The 22,375-nt window shown below is 53.2% G+C and overlaps 1 protein-coding gene across 4 annotated transcripts in view; it reads left to right on the top strand.

The window, feature by feature from the left end:
* The window catches only part of SDK1 (sidekick cell adhesion molecule 1), an 857,904-nt gene that overhangs the window by 802,377 nt on the left and 33,152 nt on the right, over positions 1–22,375 (top strand). For 3 of the 4 annotated variants that reach the window (XM_070231391.1, XM_070231390.1, XM_023616782.2), the window contains exons 36-40: positions 9,004–9,119; positions 11,268–11,454; positions 14,252–14,389; positions 21,045–21,206; positions 21,872–21,997. In XM_070231391.1, the coding sequence (XP_070087492.1) occupies positions 9,004–9,119; positions 11,268–11,454; positions 14,252–14,389; positions 21,045–21,206; positions 21,872–21,997 (729 nt within the window). Of the gene's footprint in view, positions 1–9,003; positions 9,120–11,267; positions 11,455–14,251; positions 14,390–20,494; positions 20,648–21,044; positions 21,207–21,871; positions 21,998–22,375 lie in introns of those variants that run through there. The other variant, XM_070231392.1, reaches the window with a different exon arrangement.

The raw sequence follows: 22,375 nt of genomic DNA on the forward strand, positions 1-22,375 counted from the left end.
GGAGCCTAGCAAATGTTGGTAGATAAATGACGTTATTAATAACCTTATTTCCATCAATCCATGAAGGCCGGGGAAGAATATTCTAGTGCCTAATGCTTTATTTGGAAAGGATCCCAAACATCACACTGTCCCGAGTCCAAGTCCTTGGCCGTATTCACTGGAGAATCCTCTGGTTTACCATATGGGCCTCCTCACTCGCTCAGCAGCTCACTAGGCCCCTGACGGCCCTGCCCTTGAGGACCACGCCCTCTGGGCGGAGGTGAGATGGCCCTGCCTGGGACCGCTAAGGGGCTGGCTCTGCAGGGTCAGGCCGTACAGGGTGTGGGGCCTCCTGCGTGTGGCAGAGGTCAGCGTGGACTGGAGTCAGGGCTGGAGCTGAACTTTGCGGGATGAGCAGACCAGGACCATCCACACGAGGACGGAGGCCTCGTCTCCACGTGTGTGCCAGGCAGACCGGCCACGTGGAGGCGGGTCTTCACACCCGCCCGCCTTCTGGGTTGCTGGCAGCACCAAACGGAGCAGTGGATTGGAAGGTGCTCTGCCCCATACTACGGCCCACGCCCAGGCCTCTCCTCCCCAGACAAGCTTTCCTGAAAGAACCTTCCTCCTTTTCCTTGTCTTTATGTTGTTTGACTTCTAATTAGGAAATGTGAGGCCTGTGCGGAAGTAGACCGACGAATGTAAAGAACGCTCATGTGGTCACCACCCGGTTCAACCACCAGGCACAGAAAGGGCTCCTCGAGCCTCATCCACTCGTCCACCCACGTTCCTCCTCCCGCGATTTCACAGCAGTTCTCAGACATCATATTTTTTTAATATCATATCATTTTATTAAAAAATGTTTCAGCGTATATCCCTAAAAGTACTCTTTCCAAATATATGTATATCCACACAGTCATTCCCACCCCCAGGAGAATTAGTAACGATTTCTGAATACAGTCAAACATCCAATCTGCACATTCCCGTGGAATCACCTCCTCTTATCGTCTTCCGTTCTCTCCTCCCCTCTGAGACTTGCCAGCTTCAGCCCCGGGTGCGGGTGGACCTGCCAGGCTCCTGAGCTCCTTGTTCCCAAGTCCAGTGGGTGCTTCCCAGCCCTGGTCTTGGCCTGACCTTTGACTCTGGCCGATCTCCGCAGCACCGCCCTGCTAGCTCCCCGGGTCTGCCTCTGCCCAGTCTGCTGCCGTTTACTCGGGTTCCATCCTTGACCCTCTCAGGGGTCCTGAGTGGCCAGAACCCTGGTGGCTGTTGCTGTTGCACACCTGACAGTTCTGGGGTTAAGTGATGGGGACAAGGTCCCAGGGCTGGCAGCCCAGGACATGGGGGCCGAGTGTCTTGACTCCTACGCGGGCGCTCATTATCCTGGAGCAGGTAGCTCGGCAGTGGAGGTCCGCACTCTCCAGTCCTACTCCGTGTCCTTCCTCTGTTACCTCAGAGCAGGGTCCGCAAACCACACCCACCGGCCAAATCCAGCCCGTGCCTTTTTTATAAATAAAGTTTTATTGAGACACCCATTCATTTACATATTGTCTGTGGCTGCGACAGATACCTTAGGTCCCTTGAAACTTAAAATGCTGTCTGCCCTTTACAGAAAGCTTCCCAGCTCCTGTCCTGGAGAAGCAGTTTGGGCCTTAGAGTTACGCAGACCCACATCCAAATCCAGCCCACTCGGGCAAGCCACTAAGCTCCTCCAAGCCTCAGGTTTCTAAGGTGTAAAATGAGAATAAAATATCTTTCCTGTAGCTTGAGTTTTGCGAATACAGACTGCCTCGGATGCAGATGATCAATTTGGGACCACGAATCGCGTTCTGCGGACCACCGTTGGTTGCTGTGCAATCGTGCTGCGTCAGGACCTGGATCTTGCTGTGATGGGAAACCCACTCTATAGGCAAGGAGGAAAAAAAAAACCAAAGCAACAGTTGCAAGCGGCAGAGCTGGTTTGTTGAGTGGCTTTTAGCTTTGCTTCTCGTAACAGCGGGGGGTAACGGTGATTGAGCTGAGAAGGATGTGTGAGCAGTCGTGTTGCTGATGGTGTCGGCAATGTGGGAAAACAAAGATCATTACTGCGTGAAATCGCATGTTCAGTGCTAACCTCTATTGTGGAAATATCTGTAAGAAAAATGCGTTTGTATTATGAGTCTGAAACTGTCTGGGCTCCACCTCCTTTCCTACTGAAACAACTGATTTTAAACCGCAATTTTAAAACCGTGCAGCGTCTTAGGAACGCAGCTGCCGTGTTGTAGCGGATCAGATCCCGTGTCCGAGCTGAGGAAGGCAGTGTCCACTGCCACACCTTTGCTGCCCTCGCTCCCCTCCCCTGGAGCACCCCTCCTTTCTCTCCACATATAAACACGCTCCCTCAGAACTCAGAGTCCTGATGACTCGTGCCTGTCCTTGTTCTGGAGGCACCTGTAATCAGAACCAAACTCCTGCACTATTCCAGAATTCTGCAATTCTTGCCAGTGTATCACCAGTAAAAAGCCAGGAGCTGACCTTGGATTTCCTCTGCACGGTCACAGTGCCAAGCCCTGAGCTGGAGCTGGGCTGATTAAAACATATATTGACCATGACAGTGGGTGGTTGCTTGAACACCTGCACCATGAGATCCAGCGTTTATGACAGGGGCTGCACCAAATTCAAGCCAGTCTCTGAGAGCCCAGAACATGCAAAGCCTGTGCTTTGGCTGGTACCTTTCCTGGAGGAGCTCATGCTCCTTGGGATGTATTGATTATCCATGGCTGCGTAACAAATTACTCCAAGGTAGCTGCTTAAAACAACACACACCTGCTACCTCCCAGCATCTGGGGATCGGGAATCCAGGCACAGCTTTGGACTTCCTCTGCTTCAGGTCTCTCCCAGGGTGTCAGCCAGGGCTGCAGCATCATCTGAAGGCTTGACCGGGGAAGGATCCATTTCTCAGCTCACTTGTTTGGTTGTCGGCAGGCCACAGTTTCGTGGGCTGCTGGACAGGGGCCTCAGTTCCTCAGAGGCCTCCCTGAGTTCCTTGGCGAGCCTCTCCATAGAGCATCTGACTACACGGCAGATGTTAGAGTGAGCTAGGGAGAGGGCACGAGGGTTCCAGTGGGAGGGGGTGCTAGTGAGAGAGAAGCCTCGGTCCCTGTCACCTACTCACAGTGCTGCCAGCCTATGGCACCTGCCACGTTCTGCACATCAGAAGCAGGCTACATGGGCAGCCCCCTTCAGAAGAGGGGATCACACGGGGGTGAGTACCAGGAGGTGGGATCACTGGAGGCGTCTCCAGGATCCACGATGCCCATGTCCACAGCTGTGGAAGCCAGTGCGTGAGCCTCACCTTTGCTGCTCTTACTTCACAAGGGAACCACAAGGGCACCCGGACATTGAGACCTGTCAGCACGTGGCGACATACTTACTCACAGTCTCTACGGAGGACATGGCCCACATAGGACCAGTGCCCCACGCACCCCACTGGGCAGTTTGCTGGACAGTGAGGTCCCACTTCAGGGCAGTGGGCTGGGAGCAAGACACCTGTGTTCACTTTGCCTCCTGGAGCACCCGCCCACTGCCAAGCTGTGCTCTCCCACAGTGCATTTCATTTCATCTCTAAAACCCTTTAAATCTGGCATTTTCTCCTATTTTACAAACAACGAAACTGGGGCTCAGAGAGATTGAATACTGTCCCAAGTCCCACGTGCTGAGCTCAGATCTTAAAACTCACCGTTTAGGGCTTTTTCCGTGACCTTCCATCTGCCGTTTCTATAGCCTGGAGGACCTGGCATTGATTTTTTTGAAAACAGGTTTTGTGACCAGTTTCCTGATTTTTCTCCTTAAGCTTCCTTGGAGTTATTTTCGGTGCTGGCTCAGCAGTGAGGTGGTGAGAGGAAGGACTCGGGGTTTGGAGCTCGAGGAAAGGGCAGCACAGGAGGGAGACGGGGCTGTTCCCAGAATCCAGGAAACGTGGGCTGGGACTGCCTGCCCTCCCCGGGGAGCTCCAGGCTGCCTGGGCTGGAGTCTGAGTGAGAATCACACACTCACTGAGTGTGGGACCTCGGGCAAGTTACTTAAGCTCTCTGGGCCTTAGCCTTCCCATCTGTGTAATGGGAACCTTGTGGGGTTATGAGGATAAGGTGAGCCCACGGCCGAAGGGCTTGGCAGAGCTCGCTGGTTACCTGGCATGAAGAAAGCCCCTCAGTGTCGTCCTCGGCGCTGTCGTCCACATCCCACTGGTGGATCACTCCGATTCCAGCAGCCGACAAACTAGATCTTACACCGAAAGTCTGGGAGTTTCTGGAGAGACGGGGCTTCAGGTTGAGAAAAGTTGATCCGCGTCCTTCGTGTTTGTTAAATATGATTTAACGTATTTATTTTAAATAAACGTATTTATTTTAAACATATTTTAAGTGAAAAGATTTATCAAATATGATATTCTCACTTTGAATTATCTGCTGTAAGTTTGTTAAAACGTACTTTATAATGTCAACCGACATGCGCATTTACAGACCTGGAGTTCCTGAGGGCGGGTGTGGCCGCCTGGCCCGTCCGTCGCTCCGGCCTTGGACGTCCTGTCTGGGGTGGGGCCAGGGAGAGGCCGGGGACTCACACCCCAGTCTTCGGGGGGACAATGGCCTCCAGACGCGAAGCCTGTGCGTTTCTGGCTTGGCTCATCACTGGAGAGTCTGCTCCTTCGTCACTCTGCTTGCTCTGTCCCCAGTCTTGACTCATGCCCCTCTGAGGTGAAGCATTGTGAGCCATTTAAACCTCCTTTTTGTATCGTAAAGGCCCCAAAGGCCAAATAATTACCCAGACCTAGTATCTGCCTCCAGGTGCCCCTGCTTAGGGGAACAGGTGTGCTGGCAAACTTTGCTAAGAAGGTAAATTACATTAGAGACTTCTATTTCCTGTTTACTTCAACAGGAGGTCAGTATTTGACCAGAGAAATGTTGATGTAATTGAATCAAACCGATGAAAGTATAATTTTTTAAAAATCATATAAAGAAATATTTATTTCATTACATTAAAACGTTAACAATGATCCTCAAGTTATCACTTGAAAACGTGCTCTACCCAAATAATCAATAATAAATCACTGGGTTACAAAAAGTGAAGGCAGAAACTTAACCTGGTTTAGCATGGGCTAGCCTGGTCTAGCATGGTCTAGCCTGGTCTAGCATGGTCTAGGACTAGCAGATGCCCGGCATGGCCTGGGGTGGCTTTGGCTCCAGGGTGACCATCTGTCTGACGAGACCCCCACGGACGCCCTGCTTTCTCACCTCACCTACTATGTTGCTCCTTCCATTCCCGCCCCTACATTGTCCCTCTTCCCTGGCTCACTGTCACATGTTAAGTCCTCCCCACTATCTAAGGGCCAGCCGGGTGTCCTGTCTTCCAGGAGAGACCCACATCCCCCAGCCAGAGCTGATGTCTCCCAGCCCTTCGGACCTGTCCTCCTTCCCACCTTGTGCTATGGTGATTGTGCTTGCTCTCTCTTGTTAAACTGCCTTTTCCATCTTTGTGTCCACCCACCCCTTGGCCCTGAGCCTGGGGCCTGGTTGATTCTCAGGAAAATTTCAGAGAAGTTGTGCTGTGGTATCAGATGCCCCTGAATCTCAGAGGCATAAACACCAGCAGTATATTTATCTCTCACGTTCCCTGTCCTTCAGGGTCAGCTGTGTCTCCCCTGTTGTCTTCTTTCCAAGACACAGACTGAGGGGTCAGCCCCTGTGTGGGACCCGCTGCTCTTGTGTTAGTGGGAAAAGGGGAGGTAGTGGCCCACAGAACCCTCAGGAAGCTTCTGCTGGAAATGTGTCACTGCTGCGCACGTCGTTATTGCTCTCCTGTCATTGGCCAAACTATGGTCAGAGGGGGAGACAGTGGCTCTCCCTGAGGAGGAGACTGTCTGCGGGTCAGATGCGTGCCGTCCCAGTGGAGGACAGAGGGCATTTTGAGTAACTAGTGAAGGACTGAGTGGGTGAACAGCCGTTCTCACTGCAGAGTGAACAGTTCCTGGGCACGGAAAACTTCCTCATGCTCGCTCGAGTCTCTGCTCGTTTACCAATTATCTCTATCGACGTTATTTCCTTTTCTTTCCGTGTTTTGAGCACACTAGTGCCTGTCCGGCTGCCTCACCTCGTAGCAGAGGCTCTGAAACGCTGATGGGAGAGACGCCGCAGCTCAGGACTGCAGTGCAGGGCCCGGAGCAGGAGCCCGGCTTCGCCTGGGGTCTGGTGGGACATGGAGTCAGGAGGCCAGGAGCCAGCGCTCTCCACGGACCAGCAAATGAAGACTGAGTCAGGGATAGCCACTGTGTTCCCATGGCTGCTTGTTGACGCATCTGATGCTCAATGCCCTTGGGGCCAGAGAGCCCGCTCAGGGGGTCGAGTGAGATGGACAGAGCGCTGCCCTTACTGCTCTGTGGGACTTGCCCACCTGTGGTCAGCCCACAGCACCTAGTTTTGCAGGGCCTCCCTAAGCAAATCCCAGAATTCCAGAAGATTCCAGAAATCTCTGGAATTCCACTACTGCTGTCAGATGCAGGGCGCCTCTAGAAGTCCCACGAGTTTCTCTATCACTGCCTTGGTAGGCTCTCTCTCCAGGGCCAAAGCGGCTCCCTGGCCGGGGCGGCAGGAGCGATCTCCCCAAGAACTATGGATAACAGCCGTGTGACAGCATCATCAGCCTTGGGTGAGGCGCCCAGAGAGAATCTCCTCTTTGCTCCTTAACCTTTGCATCCCATCTTTCAGTGTTGTTTGTGAGCAATCCGTCTGTCAGCAAATGCCAGCAATTGCTGGGCTAAAATGCTTTTTAAAAATAGTTTCATGCACTTAAACAAAGCACCCTGCGCTGATGTTTGTGTTCACCGCACACCACAAATGCTCAGGTGGGAGAACAGAAAGACAATGACTCAGCAGACACTCCATCAGTTTCCAAACCGAACGTGCTTTACAACGAATAAGATTCGCACTTGGGGTTGTAAACAGCAGCATCTTCCTAGAAATCAAGCTCTCCCGTCGGGGTGGAGACCCAGAAGCCTTCAGGAGCCAAAAAAATAAGTCTCGAAACCGACATGCTTTGCTCTGTGTTTCCACATATTTCTCTCTTCCCTGCATGCGTCATCGTCAAAAAAGTCTTTGTTACCTGCAGTTTTTTTATGGCACGAAAGCATCGTGCTGCAGGATAGCTGGTGGGAACCTCGAAGCATCTCAGCTGGAGGACGGCCGAGCATGTGACTCAGCTGCCCAGGCCGGGACGAGGGGGCGCTGTCCGGCAAAGAGGCACAGGGCCCCTGAACTCCGGGGTCATCCTGGATCTCATGGATGCTGCGGTTCCTGTGGACATCTGTGTCCAGAGCGTGTTTCTCTAACACCCGAGCCGCGTGGGCCCTGGCTTCGGCCGCGTCTTTGGAAAGGAAACCTTGGGGGTGGCTGGGGGGACCCCGCATAGACGGTTCTAAGCGACTACCGGGGTAATGGCTGTGCTCAATTTTGCCTTTCACATTTTAATTGTACAACAGTAATTTTGTGATAGAGTTGCCGATGGCAAACCTGCAAAAGACATTAACTTTATTTATGTTTTGGATTATTAATGTGGCTGTTAAAATTCCTCCAGTTAGTTTTGATTGAATTGTTTTTTTGTGTGATTCTGTTGTTTAATGGAGCGGTAAATAAGAATTTCTGATAATGAGGCCCAGCATCTGTCACAACAACCTGGTGTGGGTTATTAACATTTCCATTAACGGCAGGGTGGGCAGCGATAATACGGGAACCACACAGTTAGAACAAAATAAATAGTTGGTGTCAGGCTGAGTGGGTGTTAATTACTATTTTATTCTACACTGGGGGGACGGTGCGGATAGTGGGGAGGGGTGACTCTCGAAGGTCATTCTCTCCGGGAAGGCCTCTCCAGAGAGCCGGTGTGCTGGCTGTCTCCCTCGGACAGTGACTGTCTTAGCGTTTCCATTTACGGCCTATCAGCAGACTTGAGCGAAAAGGGAGCACCGGGCCCACAGGAGGACGCTGCAGGGGGTAAGGAGGGCGCGGCCACGCTCTGCCCTCCGTAGCCAGGCCCCAAGACGGCTCCATGTTGCTCCCCGTGTCCAGCCCAGCACAGGTTTCGACGGGACATGCCCGGGTGGGAGGAGGGAGTAACTCCCAGGAGGCAGAGAACGGACTGTCCCGAGAGAGTGCCCGGAGTGGAGAAAGGTTCTCAAGTGTACACGCGTTCCCTGTGCTATTCCCAACTTCCCAAGGGCTGCCAGATGGGGCGATGGCCACCAAGTCCTCATCAGTCACCTTTGGTCTTTGCATGCACAGTGTGGCCCTGCTGACACCAGCACAGCACCCAGGGGTCTCCCTCGAGTGGGAGGCAAAGAGTAGGAATAGAGGGTCCTCAGAATTTGCAGCCATAACAGGCCTCAGAGAGGAACACGGAGTGACGAAATCTTGTTCCTGTCCCTCTTGGAGGGGCAGCCCTGTGTCTGTGGACAAACTCCGTCCAGAGCAGGGCTTCATGCCCCGGGACTCCTGAGCCTGTGATGGGAACACAGACGCCTTTATTTGCTCCAAGCTCCATCTGAAACTTAGTATCTCCCTCAATTATGAATGTGGTCACAAAGCGCCGCAGGGTCTGAGGAACCTGTGACTCACCCAGCGACAGAGCCCACTGATGTCCGCTTTGGCATTGCAGTGCTCCTGACATCTCAGATACCTCCTACACCCTTCAGCACTTGGACATTCCAGTAGTCGTTAGACCAGCTCTGTGTCTCGATCACAAAGCACGTAGATGCTCTAGCAACCTTTGCTCTCAAACACTCTGCTCCCAGTGCCTCAGTATCATTGGTTTTCTCTGTAATTCTCCAGATTTTATTTTATGCATTTATAAACATGCCTCTGGGATGGGTTTACAGGTTCCCTGGCATAAAAGCTGGACAGTCCAGGGCAGAGGCCCACAGGCGGCCCGTCCTGGCGTGAGGAGCCCCACACATGGGAACACACGTCTAGCTTCTCTCCTGTGCTGCTCTCTCCCCAGCCCCGGCCTTGGCCCCGCAGAACGTCCAGGTGAACCCGCTCACAGCCAGCCAGCTGGAGGTCACGTGGGACCCGCCGCCGCCCGAGAGCCAGAACGGGAACATCCAGGGCTACAAGGCAATGCTCTCTCGCATGGTTTGGCTCTTTCTTCCAGGTCATTTGCGTGCCAGGCTAAGTGGCCTGAATCCCCAGAGTTCCTGAGGGCTTCGGCTGGGATCCTGGCCCCACTCCATAGCTGCCGCCCTCGGCTCACTTTGTCCTGCCCATTTCCTGTTGGCAGACACACAGCCAACTGTCGGTCCAGAGAGCCATGGGCAGTGCTGAGCCACTGGAGCAGGCTTAGCCTGACCTTGCCTCTTGGCCTGGGGGAAAGGGGCCTGGTTCACTCTGTGGCCGGTTTGTGCCCAGGAGCCCCTTCCTCCACTGTGGCCTGGCCAGGCAACCCTTCGTCCTCTTGCACCCACTCCGGGAGTCTCCAGTACCTTTGCTGACAACAAAACAGGGTGCACTAAAGAGAACAGGTTGTCCATTGCAGCTCTGCACTTGGGTCCCTATTGATTCAGTAGGTCTAGAGTGGGGCCCAAGAATTTGCATTTTAACAAGTTCCCCTCCCCGGGTTCCTAGGAACCCCACGTTGAGAACCACTACACTAAAATATTGCAATTCCACATTAGCTAAATATTCCAAAGGTGGGATAAAAGGAAGACAGCAGTCCATACCAATAAGAATATCCAGGGATGAATAATTACGCAGTGTTGGTCTATTCAGCGGGCAGGAAGCTACTTGCGACATTCTGTCTCTAAGACCGCACCTGCAGAGAGAACTCAGAAGCCCTTGAGATCAGCTAAAACCGTCCCGAAGACAACAGCCCAGAGCTGTGCCTTGAATCTCTCCCCTCCTTCTCCAGGATGAACTTCCTTGTCTGGTCTGTTGGAGCCCAAGTTGATCAGTCAACAGAGCCTCTGGGCTGGCCTGCCCTGATGACTATTGGACCAATTAAATGTCCATTTAAAAATGATTTTTGTAGGTGTTTTGTGAAAATGAACACCTTCCTCTGTGGCAGGGCTGTTACAGTGATTAATGAGGTAATGGAAAGCCCCGAGAGCTTGGAGGCAAGGCGCTATTTATGTGTGTCCAAAATATGTTTTCTAATTCCCTTAATGATATAGACATTGAACTTGGATATTGATCTCCAGTTAGTAAGACCTGTTCGAGCAGAGGGTCTTATTCGGTCAGTCAGAGAGCAGAAGCTGGACTGCATCTTGCACATGGAAATAAGCGATGCTCACCCGTCAGGGCCTGCTCCAGCACGTGCCAGATGTGGGAGCATGGGCGGCAGGAGGCCAGCCCCGGGCTCTCTGGGGCTCCGCGCAGCCTCTGCACTGTTCTTGTGTGTGGGCCTGATGGCCTGGCTTGGTTTAGGCCCACAGAGCCAAGGTGGATCCATGGATTGCTGTTGTCTTTGGGCAGCCTGGCTGGCACTGGCTTGGGGCAGTGTTCTCGGCCAACTGTCTAGGGAAGCGCTTCTGGCAATCTCTTCAAACCTTCCTGCTCAGGTGTCAAGTTCACCCACGAGCACGTAGAAAGTAGACGAGAGGAAATGGAATCCAGGAGAAACATGGGGCCTTCCCAACAGTGCTGAGCCCAACATGGCTCTTCTGCACATTATTTTTGGTTGTTTCAATATCCAAAGTATCACACCACATTGATGGAAGACTTCAGTATCAGCCTTGAACAAAGTGTGGGAGCACTGGGAAGCAGCTTGAGGGCTGGTTCCATCCACAGCTCGGAGCAGGTGGTAGACATGGCTGGTCTCCTGTCCTTCCAGAAGACCTGGGGAGAGGGGCAGAGGCTGTCAGGAGAGGCGCCGACAGAGCCACCTCTGTGGGAGAAAAGGCACTCTACTGGTAGCTGAAGGACGGCATCGCTTCCGCCCGCAGAGCCCCATCTTGAAGAGCGTTTGGTTCGATTAGGCAGTGCTCCAGCTCTAGGACAACTCCAATGCTAGCCATCAGCTCCCCAAACAATGTTAGCGCCTGAGATCGCCCTCCACCCTGTCCCTGACCCCACCACCCCCTGACCCCGCAGGGGAGGCTTCTCCTCCATCTTTCCAATCAGAGCAGAGCTCCACCCAAGGGAGGGCTCGGGCCCGTGTTCACAGTCTCCTCTTGCACTCAGTGGCCCCCTGCCCCAGCAGGCTTAGAAACAGAAGGGGTGCCATCCCTTCCCTGTGGCCTGCCTCCAACCTCTTGCTCTTCCCAACAGATTTACTACTGGGAGGCAGACAGCCGGAACGAGACGGAGAAAATGAAGGTGCTGTTCCTGCCAGAGACGGCGGTGAAGCTGAAGAACCTGACCAGCCACACCAAATACCTGGTCAGCATATCGGCCTTCAATGCTGCTGGAGACGGGCCCAAAAGTGACCCCAGGCAGGGGCACACCCATGAGGCCGGTAGGAAAACAGTGTCCCCTTTCCACAGGCCTCTGTCGGCACAGCTTTTGAGAGCAACAGCCCCGTCATCTCTCTCGAGTTGTCCCATGACCCTCCGGGCGGAAGAATCACCCTTTCTCTCTGTTCCCACAGCTCTTTGCTCTGCCTGTCCTATAACACACATCCCATGTCGCTGGGCTTAACTTAAAAAGCAAATTAGCCAGTTATTTTACCCTCAAAACAAGTTTATTCAGCAATAGCCAAAAAAAATGGCAATTTGGGACGTGCATGCATAGGCAACTCTGGAGAACAAAACTGGGAGCTGCTTTTATAGAGAAAGGAGGAGAGGGAGGGGCTGTGCTAATGGAAAGCCCATTGGGGGACGGGAGTAGCAGTTCAGGGCAGCAACGCCTTCTCATTGGCTGGGCTGCAGCATCTCATTGGCTGAGCTGCAGTGTTTCTCATTGGTTGAGCTGTGGCATTTCCCATTAGCTGAGCTGTGGCATTTCCCATTGGCTGAGCCATGGCGCTTCTCATTGGCTGAGCTGTGGCGTTTCCCATTGGCTGAGCCATGGCGTTTCTCATTGGCTGAGCTGTGGCATTTCCCATTGGCTGAGCCGTGGCGTTTCTCATTGGCTGAGCTGTGGCGTTTCCCATTGGCTGAGCTGTGGTGTTTCTCATTGGCTGAGCTGTGGCATTTCTCGTTGGTTAGGCTGTTGCCGGGTGGGACAAGAAATCTTCTTTCAGTGGTAAAGTAGTTGGATTTCCTGCCCAAGATGCAAGCCTGTGTCTCTTCCTGTTTGGAGTCCAGTCGTGTGTCACTTAACGATGGGGCACATGCTGAGAAATGCATCCTTAGGTGATTTCCTCATTGTGTGAACATCATAGGGTGCACTTACCCAAACCTGGATGGGACAGCCTACTACACACACAGGCTCTATGGTACTAACCTTATGGGGCCACTTTCGTATATTCGATCTGCCCTTGACCCACACGTCATTATGTGGCGCATGACGGTAATTGACAATATGTGATAGGGCATGAGAGCTACAGGGCTTCTCCACTCTGATTTTGTTGAGGTTTTTCTTGTTCGTTTCACACTGGGAACGTCTGGAGAGACAGGAATTTCTGGTTGGATTCACTTGGTTTCCTCAGTACCTGGCTTTGGCCTGGAGCGTGGTGGTACTCAGTAATTGTTCGACAGATGTGAGCGACACATGTTTTTCTCCAGAGCCCTCCGGGATAGTGGAGAGGCAGAAGGGCTTTGATCTGTACCGAGGACTTGTTCATAACCAACAGAAGCTGTTCCAGTTCCCTCCGGGAACTTCTCATCTGGGTCTGCACACTAGCGCATCCAGATCCTTGGGATGGGGGGGGGGGGGTTGAATTCCTTGTATGTTGAGCCCAGGCCACAGTATGGGACCTCCTCCTGGGTTTCAGGGCTACAGACCACCCTGGAAACAGCTCACCAGCCGTCTCTCAGACACACGCCCCAGTCCAGGTCCAGGAGCCCGGTGGGGGCTGCGCTGCCAGCTGTCCGCTGCCCGCAGCCTCGTCTCCACACGCAGGGTGTGTTTTGAGCAGATCACTCACTCTGTGCATCTCAGAGTTCCCTAGTGGCCTGGAGAACATTGTGAACCTGATCAGGTCTCCCAAAGGAATGGCAGCTTGGCCTTGGGGCTGGGGAGCTCTGAGGCACTTTGTAAGATCCAGGAAATCAAAGGCCAGGAATGGGAGGTTAAGGAGCCCGTGGGGGAAGACCTGCCTCACTCAGGGCTCCCGCCGGGCTCCCCAACATTCTGTGGGTTCAGCCAACTAACACCCTGCCTAGATAATTCACCTCCTGGGGACAGGGGTTTGGAGCATCATGCTTCCCATGAGATGACAGTGACCAGATTGCAAGGATTGCTTCCTTTGGGCCTCATTCAGCAGCCTGAGCGGGGCTATTTGCGGACTCTGAACTGGAGGGTCGTGGGCAGATCAGTGGGGCAGAGAGTAGGGGGTGGAGGCCACATCAAAGCACTGTGGGCCTGGCAGGTCATGGGGCCAGAGGGCCCCTAGGGACTGGAGGGAGGGCAGAAAAGGAGATGAGTGGGTGCCGATCCAGTGGGCATTACTGAGCAGAGAGGGGAACCTGGGTAGAGAGGAGTTGCTCCCCACCCAGCAGGTAGGGTAGCTTGGATGTCGGCACCCTCACACAGAGCCCCGACTGAAGGGGAGCTGTGAGCAGGGTGGGTGTCGCTCCCTGGCCGCACACCTGGCTGTCTGTGTCTGCGGGTAACTTCTTCCAGCGCAGGATGGCCCTTAGCTCCTCCCTCCAGGCAAGAGGGGACACTGAGATGGCAGAGTGCCCTGTGAGATTGCAAATGATGGCTTCGGGGGGCGGGGGGGCGCATCCTCTGAGACCTCCAGGCCTGTGGGAGAGGAGAGGACGGTGGGCAGAGCCTTCAGCCATCGCAAAGCCCCGACAAGAGCCTCTGGATTCCTCCGGCAGTCGCTAGAAAATGGAGCTTTCTACATTTCATTTCCGGTCTCCATCTATTATTCATTTTCATGCCTTTGTCATTGCATCTCCAAGGCTCCTTTGTGTTTAAACACCGTCCTTTTCTCTGCTCTTCTTGGGAGGGTCTGAGTTTCTCATTGATCCGAGGAAGTTCGGAGATGATCAATAAATCTTTTTATCCCACAGCATTTAGACTTTTCCTGAGTTGAAAATAACATCTAATAACCTTTGTATTCTATGTATGCTGTGTATAGATCATGCAGATGATGCATAAAGGAGCTTGGATGAAAGTCCCTGTACGTTCTATTCTTCCAGCTCCGGGGACCCCCAGCTTTCTGGCGTTCTCCGAAATCACCTCCACCACGCTTAACGTTTCCTGGGGTGAGCCGCTGGCAGCCAATGGCATCCTGCAGGGCTATCGAGTGGTGTATGAGCCCTTAGCACCCGTCCAAGGTAAGGCGAGAGGGGAGCAGGGGGAGGGCCAGCTCACGGGTGCACAGAGTCCCACAGTGCACCGAGTGAGCCGCGTGTCCCCCTGGCGGGCGAGGAGACTTGCCGGATGGGGGCCTGGTGAACAAAGGCCCAGCCGGGACCAGAGCCTGTGTTTCCTGGGGTCCAGCACAGCTCTCTCCACAGGCCTGTGTGTTATGTCCCTTGACCTGGTCTCTTTAATCCCAAAACCTTTCTCTCCTGTTCCTCCTGAGACTCCAGTGCTCCTGGGCGCCCGTAGAGACCACCGTGTGCGCCACTTGCTGGAACCACAGAGGGCAACATTGGCCAGTAAGACACCATCGACATCCCGGGAAAGGTGCTGGCAGCCCACCGTGCTCAGATATTTCTCTGGTGCTACCCTTCATTCATTCATTCACTCAATAAGCATTTATTAAGCACCTCGTATGTTCTGGATGCTGGCATCTGTGGATCCAGGAAAGCAAGGATCTTAACTGACTCGTTTATCAAGATCCTCACTGTCCTGAATCCAGCGAGTTTGTATTTCAGTGAGGAGAGAGGTAACAAACAATTAAACAAACAAAAATCGGATACTGGTCAAGGCTGTGAAGAAAAGAGAGTGGTGTAATAACATGACAGCGTTGGACAAGTGAGGGACCTAAGTGACAAGAAGGACCCAGGCACCCAAAACCCAGAGAAGACCTTCCTCCAGAAAGCTCAGTAACACACAAACGCCCAGGGGCCCCCCCGCGGCCGGAGCTTAGCGAGTGGGGAGACGGGGGCTACAGACGCCTTCGTGCTGCTGGCAGGGCCAGGTCACAGGGGTCACAGGGGCCACCGAGGCCATGAGCAAGAGGGTCTGGTTTACTCCAGACCAAGATCCCTCTGGCTAAATCCCAAAGTCTAAATGCCCTGCGAGGAAAAGAAGATGCAGCGGTCACCTCCGAACTTCCTAGGATCTGTCAGAAGCACTGATCCTCCGAGATGAGCAAATGTTTAAACATAGAGGAGCTTGAGAAAAGCGACTACAAAGGCATCAAATGAATAGGAGTTGGGACAGAGTGAAATGCAGAGCTTTTGGGGAGAATGGGTTGTGGGCCTGGTGTAGAGGCTTGGGGGCACGGGGGCCACTCGGGGCTGTTGCATTTTCTGGAAAGAGAGCTCAGAGTAGGGGTGACAGGGGAGAGGGCAACAAGTGGACAGATTAGGGACGCATTTTGGAGATGGAGCTATGGGGATGTGGCCCACTTGGTTGGGAAGGTGAGGGACAGAAGCTGGGAAGTGAGTGGCTTTGTTCTGTCACTCACGTGGCAGCTGCTCATGCCCCTCTGTATTAAAGTGTTACGCACTCCCGTACTGTATTAATTTCTTACGTATCCATCTCTCCTCTCTACTCGGCGACTGATGTGTTCACCGAGTGTTCCATGGCCATTTCTTTCCCTTCCCACTGTGTCCCCGGCGCAGTGGTGCAGAGAAGCGAGACGAGCCCAGGGCACGTTTCCCCTGGAAATATACACAGACAGACAGTAAAACTTAGAGATTATTTAATATGGAGGAGGAAAAAATATAAGCAACACATCAAATCATATTGGCTCTCCATTTAAAGCCGTGGTAAAAATTGCCTTTGAAAATGAGTACACTCGAGTAAAACAGGGAGTCGATCTGAAGAGGAGAATTTAAGCACTAGTGTCATCAAATCTAAGATGCCATTGACTGTAAGATTCATTGTCATTTTATGAAGCGCTAAGAAAGAAAAAAGCCTTCCAATGAACTATGGCCCAGAACTTCTGTATCGTCAATTCCAAGCTGCTTCCCAAATCAGAGAAGTGAAAATCTGAGGGGAAAGGGAGCGCCTCAGCCAATCGATGAGCTTTGGTAAATAACAGCGGAAGTGAAATGTGGATACAGTTTGTAAAATGGCAGAGAGGGCCTGGGACCAGCAGTGATTTAGGTGGCCTTGCTCAGCTGTGTTCTTTTCAGAATGGAGCACCTGTCTGGGGACCAAGTGGCCTGGGGACCTTCCATTTTGCTCACCAGAATTCCTTGCACACACACACACGCACACACACTCATGGGTTCCATGAGCCCATATCCTAAACACCTTTTCAAGGATACTAACCAACTGGTGCCATTCACATGAGAAAGGATTGGCAAAAATCATGATTCTGATTGGCCTACGGAGTCCTTCCTCGTCACGCCTCCTTGAGTAAGTGCCTTATTCTGTTGACCAGTACTTCTGTGTTAACGGGTCTGCAGAATCTCTCTGGAAACTCCATGGCGTGCAGCTCTGGGCTGGTTTCTCTTAGTCTTGTAGATAAGCACTCGCCGTCCAGCAAGACCTTCATCATGATCGTTACCCAGTCGGATGCCACATGGGGCCTGGACGTGCTTTGTGAGGCCCTCCTCTCTGCAGGGTCACTCTCCTCGAATAGCTGCTGGGTGGCTGCGAGAGCTCCTGGAGGGGTGACCTGCACGTCTGCTGTCCCCTGTGTCGTCAGGGCTGAGGTTACTTGTTCACTTCACAATGTTGGCCTTGCTCGGAGGCTCGTTTAGAGCCCCACGTTCTATCATGGCAGCTGTCTGCAAACACAATCCTGGAAACACAATCTCAGTGGGTGCGCGACAACCCAGGGACCGTTTACGGAGCACTCGTCATGGACAGGCACGTGCTTGGCACTTAGACATTCTCTCCAAGTCCTCGCCACAGCCCCCCACACTGCAGGGCCGCGTTTATCCTCATTTCGCAGACAAAGAAATGAGTTTAGAAGCCCTTAAGATGTTTACCCAGGGCCTGTCGTTCTGGATGGCTGGAGAGAGGTGGGATTTGAACCCAGACAGCCTGGTTCGAGAGCCAAGATCTAAACTGCCACGTGATGGGGAAAAACTGTCTGGAGCGCTTGTGTTTCTGAAGGTAAATGTGATGGGGGACGTCCTGGAGATGGAGCCTGAGAGGTGTTCGTTCGTTAAAGCAGTCCACACCCCTGCATGTGGGGCTTGTCATTCTCCCGCATGACAACAGGTGGAGTCACTTTGGTCACAACCATTTTCCCCTCTTTTCACACAAGAAGGCAGTCGGTCACTAGCATCATCTCCTCCTCTGGAGAGTCCAGGGAAGGGCTGGACTCTCTGCCTGGCTTTTCCGGGCTTTTGCGACGAGCGAGATGTGCTCCGAAGGACAGCAGGAGGAGGGAGCGCTGTGGCACTGTGGCTCTGCGGCCCGCTCGTTCGCTCTGCGGGTGGGAGAGTGACCAGAATGTCAGTGTGAACGGCCTCATCAGGGATCCCTGGACCCTCAAGAAGAAAAACCACTCAGACCCCCAGATCTTGACCATGTTGGGAGTTTGGGCATGTCCCGGACTCCTTTCTGCTTCCTGCTCATCTGTCAGCAGTGGCCCAGGGCTTGGGCTGCTCCACGGTGCTGATGACAGGAAGCATCCGGCCCCGGCCCAGAGGCATGGCAGCATTGCCTCCCAGCACCAGACCCTCTGGAAGCCGAAGGCCCCACCGAGTTCTCCAGCTCCACCCATAGACCCCATCGCTCTGACAGCTCTGTCCCTGCTCCAGCCGGGGGTGAGGCTGTCACAGGCCGCACGCCTCCTCCCGGCCACCCTGGCGGCCAGCAGACAACCTCTTCCTGGGGGCAGACTCCCCAGCCCTGAGCCCTAGTGCCTCCCCGGTTGACCCTGTGACCTTCTGAGGTGGCCTTGCTCACCACTAACACAAGCCTCGCTTCTCAGGATGCCATCACGTGCCTGCCTGGACTGACGGCATCTGCCAGAATCCCTGGCTTAGCCAGACACTGGAAGCCAGTCCTGACCCCTTCCAGCTGGCCACGCCCTGCAGCACACAGGCTGGTGGAAGAACAGAGACCAACGGGGTAGGGGGGGTCAGAGCAGGAGATGCTCGGCCTGTGGCCCATCTCCACCCTTGGGCGCCTGGGGGCATTTGGACCTACTGGGGCAGACAAAGAGGTAGGAGGAACTTTCAGTTGACTGTGAGACCGTGCTGTTGTATAAACGGAAAGGACCACATGCTGTGGGGTGGAGTTGCGGTTAAGGACAGAGTGGTTGCACAGAGGGCAGTGGCTGGGAAAACAGCACACAGCTTCTGGCACCACGCTGAGGTCCAGCTGCCCAGCCTCTCTGCCGGCTCATCCAGCCCCCGCTGTCCCGTCTCCATGCCAGGGTCTGTCTCTCCCCAGCAGCCCCGTTCCTCCTCTTACCCAGAGAGCTGTTCGATTGTTCATCTGCTCCCCTTCGGGCAGCTGGCCAGTGCAATCAGTGTGCAGGCCTTCTGAGTGGGGGCTCCTGGAGAAGCCTGACCCTCACCCCCCTCACTGTTGGGTCGGGGGTCTCCAACAGGGAACCACAGAAGCAGTAATACTTTCATATGCCTCGTGGAATCCTTGCCGTCCCCAGAGATCTGACTGCAGATGTAGCCAACACATCAGGCATCTTTATTTGGGCTACAATTATATGAACTCTCCATCATAACGCTGGTTTGGGAATGCGAACATTGCCAAAGATACGAGAAATATGTTTATGTACATATATACGTATGTATGCTAAAGAGAATCAAAAACAAATTTTTTTTAAGCTTCAAAACACTCATCTCACCGGGAGTGACTCTCCTGGCCTTTCTCGTGCCTCCTCACCCAGGACCGGGCAGTGGACAGACATCTGCAGCTCCTGGCCAGGCGTTTATCAGCCCCGGTGCAGGGTGTAGAGAGCCCAGCATTTATCTGGTCCCAGTGACCTGTGGTCACGTCCTCGGGAAAACAGTCCTGGCTCAGCCCGTGGGTTGAGGAGGCCCCGCGCCCATCCCTGGCCAGTCCGCCAGTCGCTGTGGGGAGCACCAAGCAGTCTTGAAGCACCAGGCCACTCGAAGCACTGAGCCTTGTTCTTGGGAATCTGATTTTATGGCCGAGTTATTTTTATGTTTTTAAAAATGTTTTAAACAGTAGCATTTTATGTGATTGCACCCTGAGGCTTTGTAGCACAGGGCAAGGTTTAAAAACTGACTAAATGGCTAAGATCGTGCCATAGCTGAGCTGGGGGAAGGCCAGAACAACTCTGCCTCCTCCTGGGACAGAAGTCACAAAATCTGTGCATGGGTTTGTTTTTGCTCTGGGGAGAAGGAAGGCATTTTTTAACCAAAAAGAGGGGCTGCTATCCAGAATAACTTTATACCCAACAGTCCGTCTGCTGATGACGGCCACTGTGTGTGCAGACTGTCGTCCTTGAAGCCCCTTTCTCGTGCGATGCAAGGTGAGGGTCAGGCTCTCCGGGCAGAAATGGCCCTGTTTCTCTAGAGAAAAGCTCAAATGTGGAGGTCACTCAAACGCAGTCAAAATCACTCTGAAATAACGTGGAAGTGAGTCATCTAACTGAATAAACGTTTTATAAAGAGAGTAACGTGAAAACAGTGAACCAGCTAGAAGGTATCTTGGAAACCTGTAGGATAGAGAAATTTGCTTCAACAACTTTGAAAGATGGATCCATTTTGTAGTAAGAAGGCACTTTGTCGGGCTCTCAGGAGCTCAAGGCTACTCTAGAATTAAAGATGCTGATAGCACTGCACCATCCACTCTGAGAGCAGGCCGCCCACCGCCGCAGTCCAGGGCAGCCCGTCGGTTCTCTGTACGTGGGAGGCGGTGGGCGTGGACAGCTGGACCCAGGACGGCAGGTGCGTGTACCAGGACAGCTCTTGTGAACGAGTGCTGCTGACTGAGAAGTCTTGGAAAGGCCCCATCCTTACATCCTCCTCCAAGAGATGCTGGATAGAAATGAAGACATTGAAAGCTCTGAAAAATCCCGCAGTCAAGAGCTTATGGAACTTTTTTTAAAAATGCATCATCTTCAGACATATTTAACTGAAGAACCCAATTTTCGCTTCCAGAAAATGCTGCATTTATGTGATTTTCAGTACGTATCTTCCTCCCAAGATGTTAAATCTCAATTTTCTAATTAGAGTTAATACAACCAGCAAGACTTTTGCTTTGTTTACATATTTATGAGTAAAAACTTGGCTCTGTGTTGTCATCGCTCTCTGAATCAAGGCATCGATCGATATTTGCGATGACAAATTTTTCTTCATCCTTGCTTCCAGGTCCACGGATGAAGTTGTCACGAGTTGCTTGAGGCCTTTAGGCCACAGGTTGGCCAACCCAGTCAGGCTGGAGACCCACCTTGTAACTAAAATGAAAGTCTTGCTTCGTCTTGTTCCATGTTCTCCTCCCCCCGAGGCTCAGTCAGGAAGCTCGAGGTCACCTGTGCAAGTGACACAGGGCTTGCTCCAGGTCAGAGACAAGTGGGGAAGAAATCTTTTCCAGAATGTCCTGAGGGGGGCCTGACCTGGAGACAGGGGGACCTCAGCCCCCCCGCAGTGCCCATCGACTGGCATTTCTCTTCCTGCCGAGGTGATTAGTGAGACGGTGGGCCGCCTCCCCCGCTGTGCTCTCTCCTTTGTCAGCACCCACTTATCAACCTGAAACTCTAATTACACTTATCTGTGCTGAAAATTGGCTATTATCACCACTTAAAGTCTCCTAATTGTAAGAAATACTTCCTTCGCAGGCTGTGGGTGGTTCTCCTGGTTGTGGCAGCACCCGGCTGCTTCTCTAAACCCTGCCTCTTGCCTTTGCTCTTCGTGGTTCTAGGGGTGAGCAAGGTGGTGACAGTGGACGTGAAAGGCAACCGGCAGCGCTGGCTGAAGGTGCGGGACCTCACAAAGGGAGTGACCTATTTCTTCCGTGTGCAAGCGCGGACCATCACCTACGGGCCCGAGCTACAGGCAAATGTCACAGCCGGGCCGGCTGAGGGTAAGTGGACCTCTGCTGTCACACAGCTCCGGGCAGTGGTGACTGCAGCCTCTCACCTCACGCTCCATCGATTTGTCTACACTCTCAGTAAGGCAGTGCTGGCCTGACATGGGGAAGGTTTTGACATGATGGATGTCTCCCAGTCAGGTATTGACGTGGACTTCCACTGGTGGATTTGTGAAATATAGATGAGCAAATTCTTAGGTGTTCAGCGTGTAAACTTTTTATTTGTTTTATGGGAAAAATTAAGAGAAAACAAGTGAATTCAATTTTTGAAATATTTGAAAATCAATATTTGAAATATTGCAATGAATATTTAAATTTTTCGCATTGTGAAGAGGAGCCATGTCGCTCCCACTTAACAGACAACTTTGGCCTTTGTTTAGATACTTGCTAAGGCGAGGGCGGCCGATCGTGGCTCCTGGAGGGCCCTTGCTGTGCCGCATGGCACCAGGCTCTTTGCCCGTGTCATCTCTTTTCATCTTCTGGGCAGTCCCTTGAGGCCACTGTCGGCCTCCCCATCTTTAAGATGAGAAGACTGTGATGGCGCGAGGCTGTGCCACCTGCCTGGAGAGCTGGAAACCCAGGAAGAGCAGGCCCTGCTCTGCAGGATGAGGGATCCCCAAGGACCACAATCTACCCGCTCTTTTCTGCTCATCCCACAGGTTCCCCGGGTGCACCTAGACATATCTCAGTCACGAAAGCCGCCTCTGAACTGACCCTGCAGTGGACCGAGGGGGATGCTGGCAAGGCGCCTACCACCGGCTACGTCATTGAGGCCAGGCCCTCAGGTAAGGGGGGCGGCCCCAGGGCACCTGCCCCATGGCGGAATCAGGAGCTGCCCAAGAACTGGGCTCTCCGCCGAGTGAAGCCACGGTCCTGAGGGTCCAGTGTCAGAGCCCCTTGGCCTCCTTCTCTCTTGGCCTCTCCCTAACACGCTGAGACACAGAGGGCGGCTGGGGTGAAAGGAGGGCTCATGCCTCGCTCTGCTCTCAGGGTGTGTAATCATGCGGGGCAGGCACCCTGCGGCATCAGACTCGCGACATGTTAGCCACGTTACGCCTACCTGGGGTAACTGTCATTCTCAGAAGTGTGCACATGATAACTTAGGGACATGTAAAGACGTTGTCGGCTCGTCACTGAGATCCAAGAGTGTTTCCAGGGACTCG

The sequence above is a fragment of the Equus caballus genome, chromosome 13 (genome assembly GCF_041296265.1).
Source record: "Equus caballus isolate H_3958 breed thoroughbred chromosome 13, TB-T2T, whole genome shotgun sequence".
Taxonomy (NCBI): Eukaryota; Metazoa; Chordata; class Mammalia; order Perissodactyla; family Equidae; genus Equus; species Equus caballus.